Consider the following 23429-nt stretch of genomic DNA (forward strand, 5'->3'; position numbering starts at 1 on the left):
TTACATAGTCTCCCATTTTATGACATTGGTTTGCTTTGTTGGATCTTGGCACATACAAACTGGGAATATTCAAAACCAATTGTCTTAGTAAACCAGCTATAGAATCAAAGCATTATATTGAAAAGGCTGTCCCTTAATTTAAAGGATCTCTGGAATATACTTTAATAACAAGGAATTATTTTAATGTGGTTAGATGGAAAACCAAACATAAAGACCATGGACTTAACAATATCTCATTGTCTATGAGAGACCAATCCAAGATTACCAAGACCACCTGGCTATTATCTAATTATGTCATATTCAATTCCAGGATTCCTTTGTAGACTAAAAGGATGTATGCTTTACTCTGGACTAAATGTTGCTAAAGATTTTATTAAGAAAGATGCAATTGGTCATTACATTTTTTATTTAAATGTTTTCTATTTACTATTTTATTTATCCTTGGATGAGTATGAAATACTTCGTATTTTTTTAAATTGATCAAAAAGTACCATGAAAATCCAATAAACTTAGTAATGATGTGTGCTGGGGAATATATGCCTTGTAAAGAATTTTTTTTTCACAGCATATTATTTACTTTCAAAAGAATTATTACTTTCAGAAGAAACGTGTCGTCATTGAAGATTACAATAATGGAAAGAAGTATGAGGGTGGCTTTTTGTTACGGTAATCTAAATTGGGTACTGAGGTGCAATTTTTTAAAAGCCTTATTTTGTTCTTTTTTGTACTGTTCATATTAAGAAAAAATAATACAGTTAAAACACCATTATAAGGGTGGGACCAATGCTTTCACTTTTGAAAAAAGTGAGTTGTGGAACTTAGAAAACTAAGTTTGTAAGCAAAGAAATTCTAATTTAAAGCAGAAAACTGCATCAACTGGAGGTCAAACTATGTTAAAGTGCTGTCTTTAGTAGCCTACATCAGGAACTTTTTTTTGGTTTTTGTCTGTCAGTTTTTAATTAGAGTGGTGCTTATTAGCTCCAATTTAAATATTCACATGATAACCTTCTGACGAAAATACAGCTAAGATAAAATCCTTTCTGCACATTTTCTACTTGGACTTCCACAAAGACCGTAGAGACACTTCATATATTTTATTTAGACATATAAACAAATTACTTTGCATGTCATTGCACAGTCTCCATTTTATTCAACAAATCTAAAGCAAAAACATACTGGAATAGAAATTACATAAAAAGGCATTCTTAACTTGACATCTTTGCAGTTTTCATAGATAAGCTGTGTGAAACTACTATTTCTATTGATCTTAGTTGAAGATTGGAAAAGAAATATATATATATTTAAATGGTCATATATATAGCTATATATACTATTAAAATTTGTATTAGATTTTAAAAATTGTTAAGTATAATAAGGACCTTGTTCTGACCCCCATTCACTATCCATGAATCAAGTGGGCCAGTGAAGTACTGGCTTAACTGCCCCCCAATTTTGGACACTGTTATTTTTGAGTATTTTGAAAAAATCACACCTGTTCTCATTTTCGAACAGTAATCATGGCAGCTTTCTATCAAACTAATAAAAATTTCCCCTTATATTATTTGTAATGGCTGGATAACATAATACACTTTTGTTACAGTTACATATATGAATAGTTAGTAGAGGAGAAACTGCTCTGTTGTTCCTACATCAAGGAAAAAAATGTAGGACTATATAGCCATGAAGAATATTAACATTATCTATCACAAAATATTGATAAATTTGGAATTGTTTCAATTCACATTACAGAGCTTAACATTTTAACTTAAAAACAAAGTTTTTAAGCTTCTTATTGAGACGTATTCAAATTTTTCCATAAAACAGTATTAAAAGCATTTTCTCCTCATTTATGGTTTCACTTAATATATTGCCTTATCTGTTTTTAATCTTAACATTTTCTTAGTATAATGAATAATTATTAGAATATAATTATGCGGTATGACAGAATTTTAAACAGATATTTGCAGAAATATTTCAATGTAAAACTGCATTCACATGTAACCCAAATATATTTGTTGCCTTAATCTATAATTTGACAAATGCAACATTTTAATTTTTTGCTGCTACTTAGCTTAGCCAGATGGGTTGAAATTAAGAAGTTTCATTCTTGTATTTAAAAAATACTCTCTTCACTTTATAAGTTTATTAGAACCCAATTAAACAATCAGCTTCTAGGTACATTAAATATTTTACACTAAAACATTTCTCCTAAGTAGGATACAGCTATCTAGTATTTGTCGTTGCCATTTTTTATTCCCTAGGCCCTTATATCTATGCAATATTTCAATGTTAAGTTTGTATACACTATGAAAAAGCCTACCTTCCTTCCACCCGCTAGTATACGGTATAGTGTTATATGTTTTTCAGGAAGTGGGTGGGCTCATTTGAAGAGAAAATGCTTTGAAGGAACAGATTTGCCAAGGCACTGATATGTACTTAAAACCAGAATAGCATAATATACAAATTAGTGGATTGAGTTATTTAGAAAGATATTATCCCACTTCCCTGTTAAATGAAATTAACCATCACCTTTGAGTTAGTTATGTCTTCATGAGATGTAAAAAGCATGTAATAAAGCATCTCTTTTAGTCACGAGGTTTAATGTGAGAAAAGCAAATATAAGCTGTATATATCACGCATTAGTTAAACTATAGATTTTAAAATTCAATCGTCTTTTGCCTCTTTTTATTTAAAAACAGTATTTAATCTTGTAGCTGAATTGCACATCTAATAATCAGACAAAATCTGCTTTTGGAATAACTTATTAAAATGTCTACTTCAAAAAATTATTTCAGTATCTAGGAAGCCCCCTATCTGAGAAACAGCTGGTTATGTTCTACAGCATCTGCAATCGAAGTTTAAATAAGCAGGTCCCTCTTTCAGTTTGTATGTTGTCATTTTGAATACATAAACGTTATAGAAAGGATTCAGGTCTTAAAAATGGCTAGAAAACTGTCATCTGCAGAACTAATTCATTCCATTAGATTCATTGGGTAGTTGCATAGTTCAAAATTCTAAAGGCCTTTAATGATGGAAAATAACAAACTACTAATGCAGACACAAAAAACCTCCTTTGAGTTAAAGTAGATTCATTCATGGCTAGAAAAGAAAAAGAAAAAAGGTTATCTTACAACTGGTTCATAATTTGTTGAAGACATTGTTATTATTGTATGTACACAGTTATGGAAAATCATTTAAATTGATATGCATAAAACCAAAGAAAGCATATTGCACTTTTGTGGTACTCTTATATGTATATTCAATTAAACAATGATTTGTCTATCTAACTTTAGTCAAGGTACATGTTTCAAATGACTTTAAGCAGGAGGGAGGGAAAATTGAGTAAATTTCCTCCTTAGTGTCATTTTGAGAGGTTAGATATGACCAAAGTCTCTGTTAATAAATATTATCTATCATCTATGAACTTAAATATATTTTGAATTTGCTACCTGTCTCTGTAGCTTCTTCTGATATCAAGTTTGATGTTTATTGCTGCACATTTTTAATTGAAAGAGAAGTAATGGCTACTATTCTACAGACACTTCATTTGGCAGGTCCTCACATTGTTGCCACCTCTGGGACACATGTGATTAGTAGCAGCAATTGCTTCTCAGTCTTAACGTTCAGTATCAAATTATCCCATGTCACTGAATATTTAAATTCAGTGATAAATTTTAAATCCTATGGTGACTTTTTCTCACTGTTCATTTGGTTCTTGGGCCATCAAGTACTCTTTATCAGTTGATAATTAATAATTAATTCTCAACTCATTAATGGCCTAAAGAAAACGTATTTCAAAGCTCAAATTATAGTTATTTTTATATGGGGGCTTCTAAACATTAGTTGCTTCCATCGATGAGAGACAACTGTTTACCAGGTTGATGGTGTTGTAGTTAAAGAAGGGGCTTCAGAGCTAAAAACTTTCTGAATTTTTTGTTTATTCAAATATTTGAGCTTGTTTGATCAAAAGATAATTTTTTATTTTAACATTTACTTGTACATATTTTTGGGGTACAGTGTGTTGTTTCAATACATGAATATACTGCACAATAATTCACTTAGGGTAGATAGCATAACTTTGTACCCAAGTTATTTAACAGATGCTTAATTTTATTAACTGTACATCTGAAGTGTTATTTAAAATTTCTCCAAAAAGTTCTGCAGACTTTTTGATTGGTATTTTTATGTTTATTGCTCATCAAAGTATACTTAAGCATTTTAAGACTTTTACTGAAGTATAATAAACATGTAGAAAAAGTGTACATATTATCAGCATTCAGCTAAATGAATTTTACCAAACTGAACACACATATGCAACCACACAGATTAAGAAGCAGAACATTATTAGTGCCACAGAAGCCCTCCTTATGTTCCCCTGCAATCAGTACCCACCCCCAAAGATAACAACCACTTCTTGATTTTAATAACCATAGATTAGTTTTGCCTGCTTTTCATACCTAAGCAGTTTGGCAGGTGGGGAATTTTAACATAACAAAGCAAAGGTCATTTTCACAGTGTTTTAAGTCATATTCTGTGTGGTGTGAGAGCTGGGATTCTCAACCTTTTTCTGTCCGTTGCACCTGAAGGATATCACACATTCCCATTGTCACTATTAGTGGCTTATTATGAGACTCTCACAATAGTGTAGGAGTACATAATTAGGTAAAAAAAAAAATCTGTTGTGTTAGCAGGATTTCTCAACCTTAGAACTATTAATATTTTGGGCTGGATCATTCTTTATTGTGGGAGACTGTCCTGCACATTGTTAGATGTTTAGCAGCATCCTTGGCCTTTACCCACTAGTGCCAATAATACACATCCCCTCAGTTATGAAAACCAAAAATGTCTCCAGACATTGCTAAATGTCCCCTAAGGAGCAAAATTGTTCCTGGAGAGAACTAGGGAATATACAACCCTTATTGATGATTACTACTTTAAAGGTTAATAGGTCAATAAACAAAATTTTCAAGAAAGAAGTTTTCAGTTCTTTATAAGAGGGTTTTTAATAAACAGCTCCCTTAGCAATGGATTGCACAACTTAGAAGGAAGCTAAGGTCCATGTCACTTGGTCATCTTGGAGGATGTTGTAGATGGTAGATATTAGAGTACATGAAATTAAAAGGACTATTCAACAGCCTCACTAGAACTGTGAGATTTAAAGCTGGAGTATCTTACAATCTAGTGAGAAAAACCCATCTCCTCTCTTCTTTCAAAATTCTAAAAAATTATAATCTATAGGTATAAGTACCACATTCAAGATTACAAGACAAATTCTATTAAAACATGCCTCTTCTCCTTCCTCCACTCCCCTTCATAATTGTCTATGACATTTGCTGACTGCTTTTGAAAAAGGGAAACTATTTTTAGAAAATTTTAATGGAATCAGTTCAATAACTCCTCAGATTTTCAAAAAACAAAAAGAAAACAAAAGAAAATAAATAGAATATTGCTATTGTTAATCTACCTCTTTGGGGTAAAAATCATATCTAATTTATTGTAATTTAAATAATCAATTATATTACTCCAGGTATGAATCTTTCCAAAGTTTTTAATTCCCACTATATGAGTATATCAGTAATGGAAACATGGAAAGTCTTAAAAGAAAATAAAATACTCAAAATTTTTGGTTCATTTGATATTTTACTTCAGTTTTTTAAAGGCTGTTAAGATATAGTCAAAATAGGACTAGAAATGCCCAAGTGAACTTACACAAGTCCATTTATCTTCTGTTTTCTCAATCACAATAGTCTGTGTGTCACGACCTGGTGGTATATATTCATAGTCATCATATAGGAGTCCTAGGATTGGATATTGTGTCCTGTACCTGCACACAAGAAAAGAGTTAGTCATAGGCTGCATGATAAAATAACTTTCAATCATTTTTAATTACTCCTAGTTTGATTCCCCTTATTAAACCAATTTGGCTCTGAATTTCTAAAAAGACAACCCCCTCTCAACAGACAAAGATTTACTACCATTATTTTCAAGAGAACAGATGGGAGGGACTTCTGCTTCTGGCCATGATGGACAGAGAAGGAAAGCAAATGATATGAGCCCTACAAGTGCCTAGCTCACTGCCTGGAGAGATTTTCTTGGTAATAGAAAAAGTGAAGCAGTCTCAACAAGTTAAGGTGACAGACTTTAGAGTAAATGTAGGCCTGGACAGCCAGAATTTGTAGGGCAGAGTACCAGGCAGAAAAGAGCTACATTGATGAAGACAGGCCAGGAGACGTGTAGAGGCCTCCCATGAGTCTTTGGGTGAGTACTGATCAGTGAGTGTACACATGTGAAGAAGCTACTGAGGCTGGGGGAAGAAAAAAAAAAAAAAACACTGGAAAGGAGCAGACTGGCAATCCCTGTAGCTCATATAGGGATGGCAATATTTTGTGTTCCACTAACCAAAGTGGAAATACTTTTTATTTCAGGGAACATCAGATAGACACCACAAAGAATATTGCCTTAGTAGTGGGATGAAATTAGCCTTAGACTACAGGTTGTTCTGACAGAATTTAAAAGCAAGACTTGAATGTTTAAACTGTTTCCAAGTAACTTAGCTTCATCTCAGAGCAAAACCCCCAAATATTTTAAGTAATGCCCCCAAAAATCCAGAACTCAACAATGTAAAATCACAATATATGGCATCCAATAAAAAATTATTAATCATGCAATGAAGCAAGAAGATATGACTAATAATGAAGAGAAAAATAAATTAGCAGAAAAAGACCAAGAAATGTCACTGATAAAAAAAATGAGTAGGCAAAGGTGTATTTATTAGAAATATACAAAATATACAATGTATACTCAAGAAGTTAGAGGAAAGCATGAGCACAATGAGGAGAGAAATGGAAAATATGGAAAAAAGAGCCACATTGGACTTATAAAGATGAAAAGTGCATTGGATGGGATTAACAGCAGATTAGGCGCTGCCGAAGAAAAGACTAATAAATTTGAAAACATCAAAAGAAGTTATCCAAAACAAAACATGAGGGGAAAGGACTGAAAAAAAACGTACACAGCATCAGTTCTCTGTGGAAAATACCAAGTGCCATTGTATGTGTATAACTGAAGTCCTGCAGGATTAGCAAAAGAAAAAAAAATTGAAGAAATAATGACCAAATTATTTCCAAATTTTATGAAGAAATATAAACACACAGATCTAAGAAACTCAGTCAACTTCAAAAAAAAGAATAAAGAAAAAAAAGGAAACATTAAGAAAAACACAGATAGGTACATCATTATCAAATTGCTGAAAAACAGTGGTAGAGAATCTTAAAAACAGCCAGAGGAAAAAGAACATTACTCAAAGAGGGACAGTCCTAAGATTAACAGCAAGCTTCTTGTTAGACACAATGAAAGTCAGAAGACACTGGAGTGACATCTTAAAAGCACTTTAAAAACAAAACCAAAAAATCTATCAGCTTATTATTCTATACACAGCAAAAAATCTTTGAATAGTGAAGGCAAGATAAAGACTTGAAAAGCCAAGAGAAGGCTTCAACAAAAGAGCAGTGTGAGAGAAATGTTAAAAGAAGTCTTTCAGGCAGAGGGAAAATAGTACCAGTTAGAAATTTGGATCTAAGGAAAGGAATCAATAGCACTAGAAAAGATAAATATATGGATAAATTTATAACGTTGTTTTTCTTTGTTAATCTTTCTTTAAAAGATAATCAACTGTTGAAACCCAAAACAATATATTTGGGGGTTTTTTAATGTATGTAAAAATAAATATATATAACAAAAATAGCAAAAAAGAAGGGGAAATGGAAGTTAGTATTATGGTACATGTGGTGGAGTGTAATATTATTTAAAGTATACCTAATCGCTTCTCGACCTTTTGGCTAAGATCAAGTGTAGTAAAGTATACCTAATAAGCCAATAAAATAGATAAAATGCAGTCATGAAAAAATAATCCAAAAGGAAGAGAGGAAAAGGGGAACAAAGATAATGTGGGGCAAATAGAAAATAAATAACAAGATGGTAAATTTAAATACAACCATATAGATAATCACATTAAATAGGAGGGGTCTTCAAAAAGTTCATGGAAAGATTCATATTATCTTTTGATTCTATTTTTCCACAAGCTTTTTTGAAGTACTTTTGTATAAATGGGCTAAACACTCCAATAAAAAGGCAATGGTTATCAAATTAGATAAAACTCAAACTCAATTATATTTATAATTTACAAAAACAAACCAAATAAAACAACACTTTCAATATAAAGAAATTATTAGATTAAAGTAAAACAATGAAAACATATGTACCATGCAATCTCTAATCAAAAGAAAGCTGGAGTAGTTATGTTAATATCAGACTAAGCAGCCTTCACAACAAGAAGTATTAGTACAGATAAAAAGCATCATTTCATAATAATAAAGGTATCAATTCATCAAGATGTAGCAATCCTAAATGTTCATTCACAGATACAATATAACAATTTTAAATGTTTATTCACCTCCTAGCAGAAACTCAAAATATGTGAAAGAAAAACTGATAGAAAGTAAAGGAAAATTAAACAAATCCACAGTCAGACTTGGAGATTTTGGCATGCCTTTTACGATAATTGATATACATGTAGAAAGAAAGTCAGTAAATATATAGATGTAAACACTATTAACCAAATTAACTTAAATATTTATAACCTAAATGATATTAAATCCACTCATCAGCAACAGAATACACAATCTGTTTTCAACGGTTCATGGAACATTTACCAATAGAATCCAAATTCTGGTCCACAAAGCAAGTCTCAATAAATTTAAAATTATTGAAATCATATAAAGTATGTTCTCTGACCACAACAGAAATAAATTAGAAATGAGTAACAGAAAGATGTCGAGAAAATTCCCAAATATTTGGAAACTAAAGAATACAGTTCTAAATATCTCATAAACCAAAGTACAAATGGAAAGAGAAATTAGAAAGTATTTTGAACTTAATGTAAATGAAAACACGACTTATCAAAATTTGGGGATACAGCCAAAGTTGTGCTTAAGTCAAAATTCATAGGATTAAAAGCTTTTAATCATATTTATAGAATTTTAAAATTTATTTTTAGGAAAAAAATAAAGAGAAAAAATGAGTAAAATAGAAAACAAGAAAAGACTAGAGGAAAAACAATCAAATTGAAAGATGTTTCTTTGAAAATATCACTGAAATTGATATAGTTCTAGCTAGACTGATTATCAAAGAAGGAGAGAGCATACAATTTACAAATATAAAGAAAAAGAGAAGGGATATCATCACAGATCCAACAGTCTTTGAAAGCGTGACGAAAGAATATTATGACAATTTTATGCCAAAAAATCTCAACAGGTTATATGAACTGCAGAAGTTCCTTGAGAGACACAAACTGCAAAAGCCCATTCATGAAGAGACAGATAATCTTGATAACTATATGTCTATTTTAAAAATTGAATATGCAACTAGAAACTTTTACACAAAGTAAACTCCAGCCCAGGATGGCTTCACTAGTTAACTCTACCTAAATTTTGACAAAGAAATGCTACTGATTTAACAAAAACTCCTCCAGAAAATAAAATAATACAGCATACTTCTGAACTCATCTTATGAGGTCAGCATTACTCTGAAAACAAACCAATCAAAGGAATTACAAGAAAAGAAATGTACAGACCAATATCCCCAATGAATATAGGTACCAAATCCTTAAAATTTTAGCAAATTGAATTCAGCAATCTGTAAAAAGGATACTACATTGTAATCCAGCAGGGTTTATGACAGTACTGGGAGGTTGGTTTACTATTCAATAATCAATATGATTCATCATTTTAACAGATCAGGTAAAAAACTTATGATTGGGTGTGAGACTTTCAGAATGGAGAAGTAAGGGGCTTAGCAGACCCCCTTAGGGAAAAGAGCAAATAGAAAAACATTTAAGAAAAACTACTAAACCTTAAGAACATTGAGAGTCTATGATATTTGAGCCATTAACCCCTTTCCCAGCTCCATGTTACACAAGCTCTACTCTGGGCAGTTACAGCCAAGAAGACATGGGCTCGTTCTTCCCTAACTTCCAGTTAGGGGCTACAGTTTTATGCCAGGAGAGTGAGGCTGCCTGTGCTTCTCATCCAGCTGCCCCATACCCTTCAGCCCCATGTTGCAGGCAAGAGTAGTTGAGAAGTTTGTGCTCCCTTTCTCTATACTGCCCCCACTTGCATGATGGAAACTTCTTCAGCCATGTCAGGCTGAGAGTATTGGATCCCTGATCACTCCCACCCTAGTGTAGTCCTTGGCCAGAGGTTCTACAATGAGAGGGGCAAACCAAGAAGACCAACGGCTGCCATCTCCCCCCAGTGCCCATTGGTAGAACAGGAATGTCACTCTGGAAAAGGTGGGTGCCTACCCCAGTTCTGGTGCCATGGCATAAGGATTCTGCCCAGGGTGAAAGGCATGCCATAAGGAGAAAGAGCTTCACAGTTCTGTGTGATAGGACTGGCTTCAGGTGGAACAGATAATGGAGAAATGTATGTCTAAGAATGTTGTCAAAAACAATAATGGTCTTGGTGGAGAGCAATCAAGAAGAGCCCAGTATTGTAGGATAACAGGCAAAATGGCAGAGCACCCAGAATTTTAACCTAGAGAAATAGAGAAAGAGAAGCCTAAGAAAAACCTCCCGGGATCACAGTCATCTCTGGGGGTCAGGAAGGCTGTACACACGTGCTAGGCCACACCCACTCAGGAGCAATCAGAGCAGAGTGTGGGGGAAACCTGAAAGTACACGGCAAGCTGGACAGACCGTCAACACAGGGCAGAAGACTCACTGGTACAAGGGGCTTAAATGCAACCTTTGACCAATCATTGGACAATAAGTTACTCTGACCCAGGGGTGCTTTCCAGGAAACCACGCTAAAAAAAAAAAAAAAAAAAATCGGGCTCACACCTGGTAGTCTGGATGACTGTGTGCATACCCAAGGCTGCACTCTCTCATGTGTAATCAGAGAGGAAGTCTCCAATCAACTAGTCCCTGTCTGAATGTGGAACCAAAAACTGTAGTATATTCCCTGAACTGTGATAGCAACTTCCAGGTCACACACATTTCCAAAAGTATAAAAATCTAACTGGCTAAGGTGACATAAGCTCAACTTTTTACCAAAAAGTGGCTTATACTGACCCAGGGACACCCCCTACATAGTTAAGTTGGAAGAAGAAGAAAATAAGAGGAAAAAACTGAACAGGGACTTAAGAAACTGCACACATTGGAGAGAACAGACTTTGAAGAATTAGTTTAGCTAAATCAAATAAACAAATAAAAGTAAACAACCAAGCAAATAAATAAAAATAAATAAATAAATAAAGCAAATAAATAAACAAACAACTAACCAAGCATACAGCCCAAGCAAGGGGTGGGGGCATGAGAACAGGGATCATAACCCAGAGTTGCTACAATGTATTATCTAAAATGTCCAGTTTTCAACAACAAGAAAAAATAAGATGTGCAAAATAGGAAGATATTGTGACATGTAAATAGGAAAAAAACAGGCAATGGAAACTACTTTTTAAAACGGCTAGATAATGGACTTAGAAGACAAAGACTTCGAAGAAGCTCCGATAAATATGTTCAAAGAACTAAAAGAAACCATGATTAAAGAAGTAAAGGAAGGTGATGTCAGTGAAAATGGCAGAGTAACAACCTCCAAAAATTCTCTCCTCCATAAAATCAACAAGAAAGCTGGCAAATAAATACATAAAAGTCGAAATCAACTTTTTCAGAACTCTGAAAATTACCAAGTTATATAACAGGGAGCATTTATTTAGGAAAAACATTTGAATCTTGGTTAAAACAGCAAGCTTTGTGGTGTTTGCAATTGTCCTATTTTCATGCTTGTCTCTCCAACTATGCGATAGGATTTTAAAATAACAGCCTGCAATTTTAGTGAAAACCAGAAGCCTGGTGGCCATTGGAAAACAAAATGAGGTTGGAGCTCCTTCAAAGCCACACTGCAATCATTGGAATTGTCATTATTTGACTTGTCTGTTGATTTTGTGGAAAACCCCACTTTCAAGGCTGTCTTTTTTAACCTGACTTATAGCTTAACAGATTATAATAGGCTTTTCCCTGGGAGCATTTGTTGAAAACAATCTGTAGAAATTGATATCACAGCTACCTGAGGTGGCTATAACACTTCAGACAAACAAGAAGTTGACCAAAAACAATAAAAGGATAAGCTGCAGAATGAGATTTTCATAGGGGGTTTTGAAAAGCTGAGATATATTCCTTGGAATCCAGAAGTCCACAAGTATGTGTAGGGCTCTGCATATACTGAGGGTTGTACCCATGCTAAGGAAAGACCTGAAAAATCCTGAGCCCTCACTACTGACTGACCTTAAAACTCTGTCTGAGCAGGAATTGAAGGATAGGGTTGAGCTGAACAGTAGCTACCAGAGCATTGAAGACATAACAGAACAGAGTCTCTCAGTGCAAAATGGAAGACTTATTGGTTCCAGGCATTTAAGGAAACATCTGTCCAATTGTTAATTGCCCACTAAGCTAAATGAGCAGAGTCTTCAGTGGCCATGCATGAAAAGAGTGCAGACCTTACAAAATTAGATCATGAAAGCCACTAAGCAAACAAACAACATCAACAACAGATGAAAATCCGTGATGGGGAGTGTATCTAATTTTCAGAGTTATCATATCATTTTAAAAATCCAGTTTTCAATAAAAAATTATGATATGTGCAAAGAAACAAGAAAGTATTGCCTATAATGGAAAAAGTACAATCAATAGACACTATCTATTAAGAAGCTCAGATGTTGTACTTACATAGCCTTTAAATATTTTAAATATGTTCAAAGAAATAAAGAAAACCATGCCTAAAGAACTAAAGGAAAGGGTGATAGTTATGACTTATCAAATAAAGAATATAAAGAGGAATTATTTTTTTAAATAACCACATAAATTCTGAGATAAATAAGATAGTAACTGAATTAAAAATTATGCAAGGGTCTCAACAGCAGATTTGAGCAGGCAGAAGAAAGAATTGGCAAACCTGAAGATAAGTCAATTGAGTTTATCTAGTCTGAGGAACAGAAAAAGAATGAAGAAAAATAAACAGAGCCATAGATAACCATGAGACACCATAATCATAGAATATTCACCTAGAGGGAGCTCTATAAGAAGAGGAGAGAAAAAGTGGCAGAAAGAATACATGAAGAAATAGTGTCTGAAAACTTACAAAATTTGATGAAAAATGTCAATCTACACATCCAAGAAGCTCAACAAATATTAAATAATAAAAACAATCAGAGAGATCCACACCTTGACACACAATAATTAAACTGCCAAGGGCCAAAGAAAAAGAATCTTGAAAGCAGCAAGAAAGAAACAACTGATTATGTAAGAGGAACCCTCAATGAGATGACAAACTGTTTTCTCATCAGAAATCATAGAGGCTAGAGGACAATGAGATGAGATATTCAAAGTGCTTAAAGAAAAAAAAAACTTGTCAGCTAAGAATTCTTTATTCATCAAAACTATTCTTCAGAAATGAAGGAAAGTAATATGTTCTCATATAAACAATAACTCAGAGAAAATGTCACTAGAAAATATGTCCTACAAGAAATTGCAAAGGGAATTCCTCAGATTGAGATTTAAAGACTGTAGACAGTATCCAAAATCCATATGAAGATATAAAGATCACCGGTAAAGGTAACTATTTAGGTAAATACAAATGATAGTACAAACATACTTTTGTTTTTAACTCTTTTTATCTCCTACCTGATTTTTAAAACAACTGCATAATTCAATAATTATAAATCTGTGTAAATGGTCATAATGTACAAAGATGTGATTTGTATGACAATAAGAGCACAAATGAGAACAAAAAGAACAGGTCTATATAAGGGCACAGGTTTTGTATATTATTGTAATTAAATTTCAATAGTGTAACCTAAAGTAGATTTATTAAAGTTGCTAATTAAATTTCTAGGGCAAACCTAAGGAAAAAATAAATAAATAAAATAGTAAAAGAAATGGTATTGGAATTAAAATGTTACACTAGAAAATATGTAACACAGAAGAAGGCAGTAATGGAGTAATAGAGGAACAAAAAATGTACAAGATATATAGAAAACAAATAGCAAATGGCAAATGTAAATCCTAACTCACAAATAACATTAAATATAAATGGATTAAACACTTGAACTAAAACGAAAGATTGGCAGAATGTATAAAAACATAATCCAACTACAGGATAGCAATCTACAGGAGTTACACTTTAAATTCAAAGACAAACAGGTTGAAAGTGAAAGGATAAAAAAAATGAAAGATATTCCATACAAATAGTAACCAAAAGAGAGCTTGAGTGGCTTTATTAATATCAGATGAAATGGACTTTAAAACAGCAATTGTTGTAAGAGACAAAGAAGGGTATTTTATAATGATAAAGGGGTCAATCCATCAATAAGATATAACAACTGTAAACATATACAGACCTAAAAACAGAGCCCCAAAATACATAAAGCAAAACCTGATAGAATTGAAGGGAGAAATAGGTAACTAAATAATATTTAAGACCTTCAATACCCACTTTCCATATTTGATAGACGAAACAGAATATGAACAAGGAAATAGAAGACTTGAACAACACTGTAAACCATCTAGACTTAAAAGACATCTATAGAATTCTCCATGTAACAACAGCTGAATACATACTCTTCTCAAGTGCACATGGAACATTATCTAGGAAAGATCATACGTTAGGCTATAAAAAAGATTTGACAACTTTAGAAAGACTGCAAATCATGCAAATTATGTTTTCTGACTACAATGGAATAAAATTAGAAGTAAATAAAACAGCAAATTTGAGAAATTCTCAAATATGTGTAGATTAAGTAGCATTCCTAAATCTGAATGGATCAAAGAAGAAATAACAAAAGAAGTCAGAAAATACTTTGAAACAACTGCAAATGAAAACAAAACACACTGAATTTTATGGGATACAGTGAAAGCAATGCTCAGAAGGAAATTTATAACCTTAAACCCCTAAATATACAAGAAAAAGAATCTCACATCAATAACAGCCTTCCACCTTAGCAACCAGAATAATAAGAGCAAGCTAACCTCAAACAACAACAACAACAAAAGATTAGAGAGGAAATACATGAAATAGAGAATAGAAAAATAATAGGGAAAATAGTCAAAACCAAAATTCATTCTTAAAAAAGTCAACAAAACTGACAAACGCTCATCTAGACTGACCAAGAAAACAGAGAAAGGACTCAAATTTCTAAAATCAGGAACAAAAGAGGGAGATCACTACTGACCTTACATAAATAAAAATTTATATATGGAAGTACTATGAAAAACTGTATGCTAATAGATCAGATAACTTAGATTAAATGAACAAATTCCTAGGAAGACAAACCACCAAACTGTCTCTAGAACAAATAGAAAATCTGCATAAATCTACAACAAGTAAAGAGGTTGAATTAGTAATTAAAGAAAAAAGATCTTCCTGCAAAGAAAAGCCCAGGCTCAAACAGCTCCAACCAGGGCAGTTTTTAAACATTTAAAGGAGAACCAATACTAATCCTCAGAAAGTCTTCCAAGCAATAGAAAAGGAGGGAACACGTCTCAGCTCATTCTATGAGACGTTTTACTCTGATACCAAAATCAGAAAAATACATCACAAGAAAAAAAAAGAAAGCTTATGAATATGAATATTGCTTATGAATATAGAAGTAAAATTCTCAACAAAATGCTAGCAAAACAAATCCAGTAACGTATAAGATAGTTATGTAACATGAACAAGTAGGCTTTATTCCAAGGATGCAAGGTTGTTGTAGCATCTGAAAATTATTTAGTATAATACATCATATTAATAGAATAAAGGGCAAAAATCTTATGATTGTCTCAATAGGCACAGAAAAAGCATTTGAAAATTTCCAAAACACTTTCATGATTAAAAACCAAAACCAAACCAAAACAAAACAAAAGAAAACCTCCATAAACTAAAAATAGAAAGGAAATACCTCAGCTTGATAAAAGGCATCTATAAAAAGCCCACAATTAACATCATATTTAAAGTTTAAAGAGTGAATGTTTCCCCTTAAGATCAGGAGCAAGACAAGGATAACCACTTTTGCCACTTCTGTTTAACACTTTACTGGAGGTTCTAGGGCAATCAGGCAAGAAAAATAAATGAAATTCATCCAGATTAAAAATAACGAAGTAAACTATCTCTATTTGCAAATAACATGATCTTGTATATAGAAATTTTTAAGGACTCTGAAAAAAAAAAAACTATTAGAACTAATAAACAAGTTCAACAAAGTTAAAGAACACATGGTCAATACAAAAAAAAATCAATTGTCATCCTATACACTTGCAATGAACAATCTGAAATGAAATTAAGAAAATAATTCCACTTACAGTAACATCAAAAATACAATACTTAGAAATAAATTTAATAAAATAATTGCCAAATGTATACAACGGAAACTACAAAATATTGTTTTAAGAAATTAAAGAGAATCTAAATGGAAAGGGATCCCAGTCTCTTGGATCAGAAGACTTAATATTGTTAACATGGTATACTACCCAAAGTGTTCTACATATTCAAGGAAATTCCTATAAAAATCCCAACAGAATTTCAAACTTATTCTGAAATTGATGTGGAAAAGCCAGGAACCAGTAATAGCCAAAACAATCCTGGAAAGATGGCCAGTTTGAAGACTCACTCCTGATTTCAAAACTTATTAAAATACCTATAGTAATCAAGACAGTGCCACACTGGTATAAAGACAGATAAATAGATCAATGGAATAAAACTGAGAGTCTACATATTTACCCTTACATTTATGGTCATTTGATTATAGACAAAAGGGCCAAGTCAAGTCAGTGGGGGAAAGAATAGCATGTTCCACAAATGGCGCTGGAACAACTGGATATCCCTATGCACAAGAATGAACTGCTTCACATCACATAAAACATTAAGTCAAAATGGATCATAGATCCAAATGTAATAGATGAAATGGTAAAACTTTTGGAAGTAAACATGGGTGTAAATCTTCATGACTTGGCTTAGGCAATGGTTTCTTACATATGACACCAAAAGCACAAGCAAGAAAACAAAAAATAGATAAATTGGACTTCCTCAAAATTAAAATCTCATGCTGTAAATGATACTACCAAGTTAATGAAAAGACAAATGGGAGAAAATATTTGCAAATCATATCTCTGATAGAGGATTTGTATCTAGAACATATAAAGATCTCTTGCAATTCAACAATAAAGACAACCTAATTAAAAAATGGAGAAAGAATTTGAAAAGACATTTCTCCAAAGAAGATATATAAATGGCCAATGAGCACATGAAAAAATGCTAAACAACATTAATTATTAGGGAAATACAAATCAAAACTATAATTGAATACCACTTCCTACTACCGATGATGGCTATAATCCAAGAGACGGACAATAACAAGTGGTAGCAAAGATGGGGAGAATTTGGAACCCTCATACAATGCTTGCGGGTATGTACAATGGTGCAACTGCTTTGGAAAACAGTATGGCAGTTCCTCCAAAAAGTTAAACATAGAGTTACCATATGACCCAGTAATTTTACCCCTAGGTATATACTTAAAAGAAATGAGTACATATTCCGCACAAACTTGTACACAGATAGTTCATAGCAGCATTATTCACAGTAGCCAAAAACTGAAAACAACCCAAATGCACATCAACTGATGAATAGGTAAATAAAATATTGTATATTCATAAAATGGGAAATTATTTGGCAACAAAAAGGCATAAAATACTGATACATGCTAAAGTATGAATGCATCTTGAAAATATTATGCAAAATGAAAGAATCCAGTCACAAGACTACATGTTATATTATTCTACTCATATGAAATATCCAAAATAAACTTCTGCTGAAACTATAGTTACTTTCCTTTTGGTTTTGCTAAATTGCTGGAATGTAAGCTACGGTCATATCACTACAATGAGGGAAAACCCCACCTGAGAATCATATCTACACAGGAAAAAGTAGAGCCAAGACACAGAGAAAGACAGATTTACGAGAAGATATTCTGAGCACACAAATCCATCTGGACACCAAGCCATCCCAATTAAGTGAATTATCTAATTCCCAGTTTAAGTTGGATCTCCTTCACATGCAACTGAAAGAGTCCTAACTAATATGGTTGGTTAAACAACCAATTATTTGTTTTCCACTTCTACAGTATTTAATATATTGTAAGTACAGGAAAGGGGTGCTATAGGATTTTGTTGACATTACATAATAGCAATGTCTTTTTGTGACTATTCTTCAGTAGAATGATTGGTAAGCAGAAAACAGCAAACTATCTAAGGATGTATATATCAATTAAATGTTCGATAGCTTTGATTATATAATAACCATAATTATATTCAAATTTCATTTAAAAATACATTACTTTTTAGTGGTAATAGTAGTCCTTCCACCACTGGAGGGCTGGTTATGAGATGAATATATTTCTTGTCTCAACTTTGAGAGTTCCTTACAAATAAAAGATAACATAATCAATCATTTGAAGAAAATTAGAAATTTGAGGTAAGAATTATGTTTGATCATTTTAGCAAGTTTACTAAGAATAATTCCCGCCCTTTCCTTTTTAGCCTTGAGGTCAGAATGTTCTAATCCAATTTATTTAATAGCATACAGTGTTGCTTCACCATACCTAATAAGTTATATTATATGCCTGGGCAGAAACTTACTAATATAGGATATCTACATTTTGGGGATAACTTGAGATTAAATGGGCATGGTTCTCAAGATGAGGATGTGAAAGTTTTTGTCCTAAAAAGCTTAATATAGCCATAGCCGAGAAGTATTGAAACTTCAGTATGGAAGCAGATATAAGTTCCTAACAGAAAGTCTCTCACTGAATGACAAGCACCATTTGTTCAATAACAGCAATACAATATTAGTCACCATTTTTGTTAGTTCCTTCAATACCTATCGTATGCCAGATCCTGGGCAATATGCTACAGATACATGGAGGAATACTCATGTAACACAGTCCCTTGATGAAGTAGCTCAAAATCTAGTAAAAAACTCGGTCTTCTTGGAAATTTCACTGCTAATGAGATATAAAACCAATGTCTTAAAAATATTAAATGTACCACAGCACTTATTTTTTGCTTCAATTCTAGCTTTCATTGAATTATTTCTTCTGAAATATGACTCTTCTACTTCTTCAAATACACTTACATTCTACTTTATGTAATAAAGTGAGTCTTGGAAATGTGTTCTTTTCTAGTCCATGGGAGTATTTATCCTACAGGACTGAGTTGTGCTATTCCCCCCCACCCCACGCCCTTCCTTTCTCACCTCTGACTGACGCTTTATAAGGGAATCCTTCTCTTCTAGCAAGTTTGTCAGTTCATGAAGCTTGAATTGAAAGTCACTACAACTTCCTTCTCTTCTTGAAACATCTTTTTGATACTGGTTTAATTGGGACTAAGGATTTAAAAAGAAATAAGTATTATCGTAACCCTCATTTACAAAATATGTAACTAAGTTCCACAGAGGTTTAGTGACACAAAGTCACATAGCCAATTATGAAATGAAAAGCAAAATACCAATACTTAATGAACTTCTACAGAATTTTATGAACATAACGTATAAATTGAAGTGCCAATTAGGAATTTCTCAATTTTTACAGGTACCTTTGCTATTTAGAACTAAGCATTATCTAAGTAACAGTCTTGGGCCACAAGAATAAAAATAAAGCTAAAATAATAGGCTTTAGATTTCTTCATATACTTATTAAGGACACACAAATACTAATACTAATAACTAATACTATATTGTGATTTTCAGTTCACAGAATATTCCTCCTGCATGACTTATCTCACTCCTCACTGCATCCCTGTGCGATAAGAATTATTATAATGCTCATTTACAAGACAGGTAAGTGAGTTCCAGAGAGGTTAAATAACACAGAGTTATATGGTAACACAGCTGCAACTCCAAGATAGGTCTTCTGACTACAAATCTTGTCTACTTTTTTCTTTTCTTCTTTTTTTCATATATGTACATAGATTTCTGCTAGGTTAAAGTGCTGTTAGTAATGTTGGGATGGAAAAGAAACCAGTGGAGGAAATCTGCTAGGAGAATTGGTAGGCTCTGTAACAAATTATGTTTTGTTTTGTTTTGATTTTTGGTAAAGATTGTACAGTGATATTTGGAGAGAAAAATCTGTAGTCATTTTGTCCATTAAAATATTTGATTATATTTGATTACATTTAGGAATTAGTAAATTAAGGGTTAGACTAAGTCAATTCAACCTATAGTTATGAGATATGGCAGTGTATACTGATTCTTGCAAATATCACCCTAATTTTGATGCCAATTACAGGTACAAAAAAATTCAACACTGTTTTTATCCATGTGCTTGACAAAGTCCTTCCTATTTATTATTCCTCAAAGTTAAGTGAAGATTTTTATGAATCCAACTGTGGCTTTGCTGGATAGTCTCAAATATTGCTCTTGCCTGCATAAGCATGCGTTAGGCAAGATCATAACGGTCCTCCACCTACCCCACAAGAATAAATTAATAAAAACCCAAAACACTGAAGTTAATATCTTCTTTTACTTTCTTAGAAGAGATTAAGCTAAATTAGAAAACATTGAACAATTATATTTTATACACAGTGAGGTGCTTTTATTTATTTTTTGTGACGTGCATTTAAAACAAAAGATTCTATGGCATATTCCTAAAGCTCTACCTTCAGTTAATTTTTCCTGTAGCTTTAAATTCAAAACCACCATTATCTTGTTAGAAAGTTTTTGCTGACCTGTGTATTTATGCAATGTAGTATAAACATACCCTTAGCTTGCAGATTTCTCTATCTTTCTCCATTCTCAAGTTCTTTACCATCTCCATGTAATGGCTGCCAATCTCATCCATTTTAGCCTGCAGCATCGGGCCTGTGCAAGTCTCAGAAACCTACAGAAGACAAAAATAACTTTCCATAATTGAATTGTTATGAAGGAAATACATGTTATGTTACGAGGCTTATTATTAGATGAAAGCCATGTGATTACATAAGACATTGGGGGCTGGCTGGTTAGCTCAGTTGGTTAGAGTGTGGCATTGATAACACCAAATCCCTGTACTGTACTGGCCAGTCACCAAAAGATAAAGAAAAATTAAAAATAAATTAATAAGACATTGAAATAATGAGTGATTTTCAGGAACATAATTATAATGCTCAAATGTCAGTGAGATAAGACCTAACTGTGTGAGGTCATCAGAAAGCAGTCCACGTATTTTCTCAAGATGAATAGGATATATATATCTATATATACATACACACATATCTATACATGTAGAGATATGTGTGTGCATTATATACACATATACATACATATGTGTGTGTATATATATGTAGATAGGTAGATCTTTACTATTGCCAGTGCTAGGATTATATGGTATAACTAAAGCAATACTACACATTTAAAACAAAATTTTAATACCTGCATTCTAAGATTTTTATTCTCTTGCTCTAAATTACGTTTACTGTATTCCAGTTCTTTTAGTCTGTATTCTATGTCTGACAGTGTATGTCGAAGAGAGAGGTTGTTTTCTTCCAGTGCCTGGCATTTTGAGCTTGAGTCTTGAAGTCCTTGCTGTAAGGAAGACACAAGTACATAAGACAAATGCATTTTACCTTTTGTGGGGGAGTGCTCTTTTAATTGACTCATTCAGTCAAATCAAGTAAATATTTTTCCTTGCCCAGTTTTCTTATATTTTCGTCCTTAGATGGTATATTAAATCAGCCATGTAAGATATTAGAGTTTTGCCCCTAGTCTCACTTGCCTATCTTGAGTGAGAAGGAATCAAGACTAGATGAATTTTCAATATCCCAATTTAGCAATCAAACTCTTGCTACTCTTTGACAATGCTGTATCCTGCCTTCTAGTAGGCACCAAAATGACCATATTCCTGATTATTTATGTGACAGCTAGCAACTGAACAAGAATTTGGGACAGTCATTGGAGTGAAGATTAGGAAGGGGTGAGAGACTCATTACAATTTCCTAGGAATCATCTCTGCTCGGACACCAGGAGAACTCTTCTAGAGTTTGTTCATTCATTCCTTCATTCATTGTACAAACGTGTTAAGTTCTACAAAATATTTTTTTCTCTGACACATTAGTAAATTAAATAAGTGAGTAAACCTAGATATTCAGTATTTATACAATTCTTGTCACCCAACAACACAGATCATCGTGCACCGTATATACTTTTTGTCAAAATACAGAAGATTATATGTTTTTCTAATAGGGTTTTCAGTCATTGGAAATACCCAAATCCAATAAATTATCATATGAACAAATTGTTCCATCATATTTTAATTCTGTGTGAATTGTATTTCATAATTCCAATGTGCCAGTAATTGTGTATATGAAAAGCTATCAGTCTAGTTCATCATCAATAAAAGCATCAACTTACCTGCTGCTGGCGATTATTTGCTCTCACTGATGCCAAGAGTCCTTCATACTCTTTTATTTGAGTTTCTTTGAATGCCAAGTCTTTCTCAAGTCTTATCTTGTCATTTTCCAATGACTAGAAGCATAAATTATTTATTATGACTCAGAATTACAGAAACTTGTCAACAGTCACATAATACAAAAATTTGTTTGCATTGGAAGATTTAAGTAAGCACTTGTTTCAGTTTTAGTTGCTTAATAAGGCAGAATTCTTCAAAGTTAAGCAAAATATGGGATAGAAAAGGATTGAAACTATTAAGACTTGCATTGAAAGAGACATTTTGATGGATTGACTAACTCTAAGTGCAATGAAGCTAAACCTTCTGAATTATTTTAATGATTTCCCCCAATTTACAAAGAGTCCTTGTTAATTTCAGCAGGTAGTCAATTTTCAAATTAGAATCTAAATATGTTCATCAGAACCCAGAAATAGAAAGCCACTTCAGAGTCTTTAAGGAGTTATTCATTGTATGGAAAGCAGTCTGAATGTATCTAGCTGGTGGCACCAAGAATACCAATTAAAATAGAAAATAGAAAAGTTTAAGTTCGTGGAGAAAGAAGTTTTCAAGTTATTATGTTTGGAGAGAAATTCAGAGCATGATTTATTATTACAGAAAAGGGGGAAATTCCCATCCAATGAGTCAGATTATTCTAATTTTGCAGGCTACTCTCTGGCTTTAAGCATTAAATTACCTTAGCGGTAAACTAAATAATAAGTGCACAACCAACATTCTTTCATTTATACATTGTACAGCTCTTTCCTCCTTTCTCAACGCCAATTAGCTGTTACAAGTAAATAATGTTGCTGTGTCTGGATGAGCATAATATTGTGTTGTATTAAATTTTCAAAAGGTGGGCTGAATGACTTGCTTTCTATGTTAGCAAGCTAGGAACTAGAAAAGTTTAGGAAAGAAAAATCAAAATA

The 23429-nt window shown here is 32.8% G+C and overlaps 1 protein-coding gene across 2 annotated transcripts in view; it reads right to left on the reverse strand.

Annotated features, from left to right (window-relative positions):
* Window positions 1-2736: 2736 nt before the first annotated feature.
* The window catches only part of POF1B (POF1B actin binding protein), a 69121-nt gene continuing 48428 nt past the window's right edge, over window positions 2737-23429 (reverse strand). Inside the window, exons 10-16 of one of the 2 annotated variants that reach the window (XM_063084027.1) lie at window positions 22467-22580; window positions 21489-21641; window positions 20839-20958; window positions 19338-19466; window positions 18421-18503; window positions 5710-5824; window positions 2737-3099 (exon numbers count right to left, since the gene is read on the reverse strand). In XM_063084027.1, coding sequence (XP_062940097.1) covers window positions 3094-3099; window positions 5710-5824; window positions 18421-18503; window positions 19338-19466; window positions 20839-20958; window positions 21489-21641; window positions 22467-22580 — 720 coding nt within the window. In that variant the 3' untranslated portion in view covers window positions 2737-3093. Of the gene's footprint in view, window positions 3100-5685; window positions 5825-18420; window positions 18504-19337; window positions 19467-20838; window positions 20959-21488; window positions 21642-22466; window positions 22581-23429 lie in introns of those variants that run through there. The other variant, XM_063084026.1, reaches the window with a different exon arrangement.

This window comes from Cynocephalus volans, chromosome X (assembly GCF_027409185.1).
Source record: "Cynocephalus volans isolate mCynVol1 chromosome X, mCynVol1.pri, whole genome shotgun sequence".
Taxonomy (NCBI): domain Eukaryota; kingdom Metazoa; phylum Chordata; class Mammalia; order Dermoptera; family Cynocephalidae; genus Cynocephalus; species Cynocephalus volans.